The following is a 9,146-nucleotide window of genomic DNA, read 5'->3' as shown; positions in this document are numbered from 1 at the left end:
TTGGCTGCTGTGTTTCACCCATTAAATATACAGTCAATTCACTTTACAGTATATTCTGTGAAATGCTTTGAGACGTCTCGAAGATGTGATAAGGTGCTATATCAAATGCAAGGATAATTATTATTATGTCAGGGTAAAAAGCCGATGGTCTAGGCTGACACCTAATGGAGCACTGAGGAAGTGTTGCATTGCCGGCAAAGAGCTGTCTGCCTGCACTTCAGGTGGATGTTAGAGATCCGGTTAGAGATGACAGCCTGGCTCAGCCACTCACACTGTCACCTCAGAGTCAGAAGTCTATGGATTCAAGCTCACATCAGGACTTTGAGCTCACAGTTAGGAAAGGCTCCAATACAGTGCTGGGGCAGCTTGCTAAAGCGATATATTCTACTGTATCCTACTCCAAATTGCTTTCTACTCCTAATCCCGGTACACCAGCCACCTCCGATCCCTCAAGGCACAGGGAGGTGTTGCCTGGGGTGATCCATGTTTCAACGATGATGTCGTTGATGGCGAAAGCCTTGTTACCGTGACATTTTGAGCGGACATTTTGTAGGCTGATGCAGAGGGACAGTTGGCAAAGAGATGTGTGTGATGGGAGATGGGAGGATAGTCAGGCAGGGTGAGAATATGGATGAGGGAGGAAAGGTTGGCCCCCAGGGTTTGGGTCCAGCGGGGCTTGCGGTGATAGTGGGGAATGGGGCAGTGAGTGTGGCTGCTGCTGGACAGCCAACGCCAAGTGCCACGGTGAGCCCGAAGGAGGATTCCCAGGCTTGAAATGGCGGCTCCGCCTGAACCTAGTAATGGCCACCACTCGCCACTTGATCACCGAGACCTCGGTCCTGCCGTTACCTGCTGACTCCTGTCGACCTCGCTCCCAAAAGTCTCGCTGTCACTACTCACCTCTCACACTGACTCCGCCCCCGCACTAACCTCTCGCCAGAACAGCTCGGTTTGGCCCACCACCACCACCACTCCTAGTTTCCTCCCGCCCACTGGCCTCGCATCCGCTCCCAGCTGCTCTTAGGGTTTCTCTTCTGTTGTCAACCGAGCCTTTGTACCTCGCACCAGTCACTGCCCGATCGTTCACCCTTGGCTCCCGCTCTCACTGCTCGTGTCTGCTCTCAGCTCTCTCTGCTTGCGTCTGCATCCACCACCTCTCCTCTTAGCTAAACCTTCATGGACCTGAAATTGCCTGGGTCAAATCCTACCTCTCCCACTGTCTCCACTTTGCCTCCACTAACGGTCTCCTCTAGCTCCTCAGTCTCATGCGGTGTTCCTCAGGGTTGTGTGCTTGGTCCCCTCCTTTTCACTATCTATATGTTCCCTCTTGGTGACATCATCCGTAGACTTAGGTTCAACTTCCACATGGCGGATGACGCCCAACTCTACCTCACCGCCTGCACCTTCCAATCAAGGACCACTACTGTCCTCACAGACTGCCTGTCGGACATCAAGCCCTGCATGATAGCAAACTTTCTCCGGTTGAATGTCAAAAGGAATGGCTCCATACCTCGGGCGCTGACAGCATTACCCTTCATAATGCACTCTACACCTCACAGAGCCAACATGGAACCTCGGCGTCCTATTTGACCCTCAACTGTCCTTCATCCTCCACATCTATGCCACGACCCACTCCGCCTTTCCCCACCTTCGCAACATTGCCCGGCTCCTCCACTGTATCTCACCGCAGGCTGCCGAGACCCTCATCCATGTGTTTATCACATCTAGGCTCAACTATGCCAACACCCTGCTTGTCGGCCTCCACAACTCTTCCCTCTACAGGTTGCTGATCATCCAGAACGCTGCAGCTGTGTCCTCTCCCACACCAGTTCCTGCATCAAATGTAAGATTATTATTAACATTATTATCACAAAGAGGGAGTGTTTGAGAGCACAGACACATGTTCAAATAAGTTTTATTTCACCTTTGTAACTGTAATGAACACACAGAAATTTACCAGTGGAAGAAACATCATGCCACAAAATTGCATAGAGTTCATACAAAATTCCATTATGCATTTTTCAGGACAATTCATCATTGGTAAAGACTTTATTTACATTGTTTATTACGTGAGCCAAGGAATTTCCCTTTGTCCCACAGTCAACCAACTCTGCAGCCTGTGCCCTCTCCTGCACCAGGTTCCGCGACCCTATCACCCCCATCCTCACCCAACTCCACTGGCTTCCCATCACACAGAGGATACAGTCAAAAAAACACAATTCAACAATGATCCCATCACTGGCCTTCCAGTTTCTGTGATAATTGATGATTAGACTTGGCGACTTTTTCACTCGGTTTGTTGTTGTTTTATCTGATGTAAGATGTCAGAATACAGTGTTGCTGTCTGTCCTGGTGTAACAATGACCTGCATTTGTTAACCGCTGAACACCACCGTTTGTCCTCGCGCTTCTGAGGTCATGATAAAGTGTGGCAAACAGCATTGTTCAGAATCGGAACAGCCCAGAAACACACACACACACACACACACGTCCACAATACTGAATACTCTGCAATTTCCACTTAGACACAAGGCAAACACATCTCAAAGGCACAAGACTCACACCACACACGCCCTCATCACTGAGTTTAGGTTTATCAAATCGAATTCAAGTAAAAGTTAAACAGATACAGAGGACGGACACTGAGCCACCGAGGCAGACCCAATACAATAAAACTAACCGCATCTTTGCAAACTACCTGCAACTAAAAAGTTTGAATTAAAAAGTAAAAACAATTGAAAACAAACAAAACAAAAGCTCCATTTACAAACGCCTGGCCTTGGCGAGCTCCTCGTCAAAACTGGTTTGTCGTCATATAAAAATAAAGAAGTTGTTTGTAGACAGGTTTGTGTAAAACGTTGACAATGATCACACAGACAATAATCTCACTGCAGACCGCTACAAGGTAATGATCCACTTCACTGCAAATAGCTTAGTGTTTAGCTTGTTTTTTAGGCATTTGTAGGAACAGTGATGAACAATGAGCAATGACTTTAAATATTAGTATCATCAAATTGACCCTGCCCTCTTTACCACTGTAAAGCTGAGAGTGTGATCGGTCATTGCTAACTCACAGGCACAGGGGAAAGCAGACAGGGCCTGATAACAATCACAATCAGTCACTTCTCAATTCACTGCTGATTGATAAAGCACCAGCAGTCATTTAAACATCATAAACGACCCCACTTTCTGAATTAAACTTGATTACAAGGCAAGATACACATTAATGCACATTAATACACTTTTGACTCCCAGTTTCTCTCTCTCTCGTTCTCTCTTGATATTTACAACTGTTTTTTGTATTGTTCAAAAAAATCATCTTACATATGTTTCCGAGCTGTAAACATCTTCTGATGTTACGTTTCAGCCGTTGGAAATGAGGATGGGCTGAATTTCTGCTCTGGAAACGGTTTACAAAAAGAAATTCTAAGCCATTGATAATTTGAAATTTGTCCACAACACAGAAGTCAAATACTTTTTTTAAAAAACCTGCAAAGTTACTTCAAAGTTACAACCACAGTACAAACTTCACAATATTACAGTTACATTTCAATGATTCCAGTGTTTCAAGACTTTCCATCATGCAGGTAGGTAATCCCTGAACTCACTTCCCTTTAGAACTGGACAAAAAAAAACTATATATAAAAAGTTTAGGACTTCTCCCATTCAAAGTAAGCAGCATTCATGAAGTAGCAATGCAATGTGAAAAGTGTACAGGCAAACTGTGCTCACATCAAGTCTCACACCACCAATAGTGCACATGCAGTCTTACGGATTAATTAATTGGCTGTCGAGATGCTTCTATTAAGTAGATCTCAACCACCCACACCCCCCACCCTCCCCACTTTTCTTTGAGAAATCAAGTGCAGGCCTGCACAATTAATTTCGCTACTGACACCAGTACAGAACATGCACATCCATACCCCCCTCACACACACAGCCCTTACACTGAGTGTTCACACCAGGACAGAACATGCACATCCATACCCCCCTCACACACACACACACACAGTCCTTACACTGAGTGTTTACTTCTCTGTAACACTCACTCACTCAATCACACAGTCACGTTACCTGCCCACAGCCTCTGTTTAGCACCTCCCCTCTCCCTCCCCCCAATGCAGCAGAATAAAGGACAGCAGAATCCATGGTGGAATTTAAAGTGAAGTGTCAAATACTTGATCTGACTTCTCTTCGGAATCATCTTGGTTTGAGCACGGCCTGTGACTGGATTTCCCACTGTCGGGAGGTACAGCTAGGGGTGCGCTGCCCTGCTCACTCTCCTCGCTACACTTCCCTTTCAGGGTGTCCTGCACAAACGCTTGGATTTCCATGGGGAGCCTCCTGAACTTGTCCTGGTATTCCTGATCCAGCTCGCTCTGCAGCTGTGAACACAAGCAAAGGCCAGGAGTCGTCAAAGCGGATATAAGGGCACATTCCCACTCGCTGGCAGTAAATCATTATAATGGTAATCTTCGGATTTGGTACAAATAGGTTCAGGACATCTCAAGGTTATCTATAAAGTGTGATGACTCTATGTTCTAGGCAAACGTGGTGGACAACTTACGCACAGCAATGTCCCTCAAACAGCCATGAAGTGAGTGACTAATTTTATCTGGCGGATTGTTGGCAGGTCACCGAGAGAGAGAGAAACTCCCTTCTCTTTTTTAGACAATGTATTCACCTGAACAGGGCACAGACAGGGCACATCTCGCCTGAATCAGGGCAGCATTGGGGTCTTACAAATAGGTGTGTAATTTTCACATGACTATTATCTTCGTGTTTTTCAGTCATAGCAACTTACTCTGTAAACTCACAAGCTCCTCAGTATGTTTTTCACAAGCGAGTCTGGCACCAACATTCACTGGTATTCCTTTCCACCCTCTGCTTCGATTTCAAGATCCTCTCACTTGCTTTCAAGTCCCTTCATACCCTCGCACCTCCCTACCTCTTCGACCTGCTTACCCCTCACTCCACCACCTGCTGCCTCCGCTCGGCCGGCTCCAGCCTCCTGTTTGTCCCTCACCCCCTCTGCACTACCATTGGCCTTCAGCAATTACACCCCAAAACTCTGGAACTCTCTCCCTCAATCCCTCCGCCTTACCCCCTCTCTCCCCACCTTCAAATCCCGCCTAAAGACCTTCCTTTTTGATCCGTGTTTATGGACACCTCCCTCTCCCTCTAGCTCGGGGTCAAACTCCGCCACTGTCAAGCGCTCTGTGACACTACCCTACGTGAAGGCCACTGTATAAATGCAAGTTGTTGTTGTTCAGCACACACAGTGAAACAGTATGAAAAAGCTATTTGAGTGACTGATGCCATTGTGCTAGCAGGTGATATACCAAGTTTACTGATAGTACAAACTCTCCATGCACTGTGTGTGCGTCTGCCTGTTCTTATAACAATAATATTCCTTGCATTTCATATAGCGCTTGATCACGTCTCGAGACGTCTCAAACTGCTTCACAGAATATACTGTAAAGTGAATTGACCGTATATTGTGTGGGCGAAGCACGGCAGTCAATTGTGTACAGCAATGTCCCATAAACAGTCGTGGATTGAGTGACCAAATTATTATTATTAGTTTTGAATGGATTTTTATCTCCAGAAAAGCGATCTGACAATCCACTAACAATTGGGTTCCTACTTACTCAGGTCCTTTCGCTTGTGAGGCAAGTGTTCTAATCAATATGCTACAGGACTCCACAAGTAATTTCAACTTGATCACATCAAAGTGCTTTTATATTTCCATATTTGCCAATTGGTTACCAGATTTGATGATATTGCATTTCTTAATGTTATTTTACATTGATCTACATTAAAACCCATGCAGCATTTTTTCACCCCATCTGCTTAATTTCTTCAGATTTGCCTGGCTCAGTAGTTAGCACTTTCACCTCGGAGTCAGAAGATTGTTGTTTTCAGGCTGATCCAATTTATACAATATACATGACATGTATATGGCTCCTCTAACACCGAGAGGGCATCTCATAACATTGTCAGAGCTTTTCTTCGGATGTGATATTTGCCTGAGGTCCTATTCAGGTGGACATTAAAAATCCCGCTGAGCTATTCGAATAGAGAAGCAAGTTTCTTCCGGAGGTCACGGCCAACAGTCCTCCAAATAAAATTGCTCATCACACTTAATTCATGACTGTGTCCAAATTGGCTGCAGTGTTTCACCCACAAATATTCTGCAGATATCCTGTGAAGCGCTTTGAGACCTTCTCCCAAGGATTATACAAATATATTTATCATCATCATTATCATTATTTTGCTCACAAAACATACACAAAACACTTTACAGTACATTCTATAAAGGGCTTTGAGATGTCTTGAAGACGTGATCAGGCGCCGCTTTATCAAATGCAAAGATTATTGTGGGTTTTACTGCCCGAACCCTTACATGAGCCCTGGCCTGCCGCTGCCTGTAACACAAATGCATTCACAAGAATCTGCAGGATTTGGGGGCTTTTATCCTTTGAAGTGACTGTAAATGAAGAGCTGCTGATCTTCAATGTACTTTTACAGGATCAATTACCTTTTAGGCATTTAAAACCAACAAACCTCTCAGTTCCCCTTCCACTAACCCCCGCCACCCACCCCCCCCAAAAGGAGAATCATAATAAACGGTAAGTTTGTAAACTTGTATATGATAATCTTGAGAATTTCGTTTTCCTTTGGTTTCTCTTTTCCCCTCCACAACCCATAGCCCCATCTCTCCATTCCAAATGAGAGGGAAGCAGATGCCCTATGGAGTCCTATAGCTTATATATAATCCTTGCATTTGATATAACGCCTTATCACGTCTTCAAGCTCTTCACAGAATATACTGTAAAGTGAATTTACTGTACATTTTGTGCGCAAATGCGGCAGCCAATTGTGCACAGCAGTGTCCCACAAACACCCGTGGATTGAGTGACCAAATTAACAATAAATTAACCACTGAGCTAAAGGTTAGAGCACTCTAACCTGTAGCTCAGTTAGAGTTTCGTGGTTGGAGCCCTCATCTCGCAAGCGAGAGGACCTGGGTTCGATTCCAGGGCAGCGCGAATCGTTGGGCAAGTTTCCTTACTCCACACACCTCTGTTTACCCAGCAGTAAGTAGGAACCTGGTTGTTGGTCGATTGGCGGATCGCTTTTCCGAGAGTAATAATTGGTCACTTATGACTGTTTGTGGGACGCTGCTGTGCACTATTGGTTGCCTCGTTTCACCCACAAAATATAGTCAATTCACTTTTAAATTATATTCTGTGAAGCGTTTTGAGACATCTCCGTATATCAAATGCAAGGAGTATTATTGTTATTATAACTGAGAAAATAAAATTCTCACAAATAATCTCTCTCGTGAATTAAGAGAGCTCTGTATCTGACAGCCAGTCAACCTATGTTCAAGGGCAAGACTTTGTGGAACACTCCTCTGAAATAAAAACAGAAATCGCTGGGAAGACTCAGCCGGTCAGGCAGCATCTATAATAATAATAATAATAATAATAATAATCCTTGCATTTGATATAGCGCTTTTCACGTCAGGAGGACGTCCCAAAGCGCTTCACAGAACACACTGTAAAGTGAATTGACTGTATATTTGTGGGCGAACGCGGCAGCCAATTGCGCACAGCAATGTCCACAAACAGTCGTAGATTGAAAATGACCAATTTAATTATTGTTTTTGGTTTTTTGGAGGGATTATTATTAGGCGTGTGGAGTAAGGAAACTTGCCCAAGGTTTCGCCCTGCCTGGAATTGAACTCAGGTCTCTCGCTTGCAAAGCGAGTGCTCTAACCACTGAGCTACAGGACTCCACTATGGAAAGAGGAAAGTGAGTTAAGGTTTCAGATCACTCCCTTTTCTGTTTGTCCTTCTAATCTGCTCCCTTCCGACATCCCCCAGTTCTGACGAAAGATCATCAATCTAAAACGCTGACTCATTTTCCTCTCTCCATAGATGCTGCCTGACCTGCTGAGTTTTTCTAGACACTTCTGTGTTTAATTTCAGATTTCCAGGAACTGCAGTGTTTTGCTTTTTATTTCTCCTCTGGATCTGCTCTCACTCAGACCAGCTCCACCTGACATATTGATTGAAAACTGATTGTACGCAGAACAATCGGCCTCCCGCCTCACAAATAATCACAAGCTATTTATGAACAAACCCTTCACAGAGCCAAGGGACAAACTGGTTGCCCAGACTACAAAATCCTTGGTAGGATTGCTCCAGCTTGATTTTAAGAGCATTTTGCTTCACAGCTGTCTCTAATCCCAGGATGGGTTTGTGTTGGCTTAAAGAAATGTGATGTCCATCACCCCTAATAGATCAGTGACAGCTTCTGACTGTCATATCCATATCAATGTTATGCAGTATTAGCTGGTTAGATTCCAGCAGTTTTCCCCAACTCACACTCTGGGGTCCCCCAAGCCTTGGCTCTTGCCAATCTGCAGAGTGGAGTCTAGTGGTTAGAGCACTCGCCTCGCAAACGAGAGGACCTGGATTCCGTTCGTGGGCAGGGTGAAACATTAGGCACATTTCCTTACTCCACACGCCTCTGTTTACCCAGCAGTAAATAGGATCCTGGTTGTTAGTCGATTGGCGGATCGCTTTTCTGGGGGTAATAATCCCTTCAAAATAAATAAAAATAATTTGGTGACTCAATGTACGACTGTTTGCGGGACACTGCTACGCGAAATTGACTGCCATGTTTCTGCCCTCAAAATATACAGTCAATTCACTTTGCAGTAAAAATTCTGTGAAGCGCTTTGAGACGTCTCGTAGATGTAATAAAACTCTATATCAAATGCAAGGATTATTATTATAAGCTGTATCTAATACTCTCAGGAATTAAGTTAGCAGAATGTGTCCCTCCAGGGAGAGAGTGTGCATTCCATTCCAACAAACTATCTCTGGGATTTCCATGTGTAGGTGGGATGCATGGAATTCTCGGTTTGGTTTGGAGACTCTTAAACATGGTGATGGGATTCCGTGTGAATCAAACATTCGGCTGAACACCCCCCAGCATCCCCCCCCAAAAAAACAGCGATAGCCATGTTATTCAGAAATAAAACGTAAATCAAGGACAGCAAATGTGTCAAGACATCAACAAATCATTCTGAATGAACTGTTGAATGTGAGTGAGTGTGCGTGAGAGCGATCA

At 44.7% G+C, this 9,146-nt stretch overlaps 1 protein-coding gene across 4 annotated transcripts in view; it reads right to left on the bottom strand.

Annotated features, from left to right (window-relative positions):
- Positions 1 to 1,899: 1,899 nt before the first annotated feature.
- The window catches only part of LOC103187635 (1-phosphatidylinositol 4,5-bisphosphate phosphodiesterase beta-1), a 228,872-nt gene continuing 221,625 nt past the window's right edge, over positions 1,900 to 9,146 (bottom strand). For 3 of the 4 annotated variants that reach the window (XM_042333658.1, XM_042333660.1, XM_042333659.1), the window contains one exon: positions 1,900 to 4,384. In XM_042333658.1, the coding sequence (XP_042189592.1) occupies positions 4,157 to 4,384 (228 nt within the window). In that variant the 3' untranslated portion in view covers positions 1,900 to 4,156. The remainder of the gene's footprint in view (positions 4,385 to 9,146) is intronic. The other variant, XM_042333661.1, reaches the window with a different exon arrangement.

Source organism: Callorhinchus milii, unplaced genomic scaffold (assembly GCF_018977255.1).
Source record: "Callorhinchus milii isolate IMCB2004 unplaced genomic scaffold, IMCB_Cmil_1.0 Scaffold3, whole genome shotgun sequence".
NCBI lineage: Eukaryota > Metazoa > Chordata > Chondrichthyes > Chimaeriformes > Callorhinchidae > Callorhinchus > Callorhinchus milii.
This window is presented reverse-complemented; position numbering and strand designations above follow the sequence as displayed.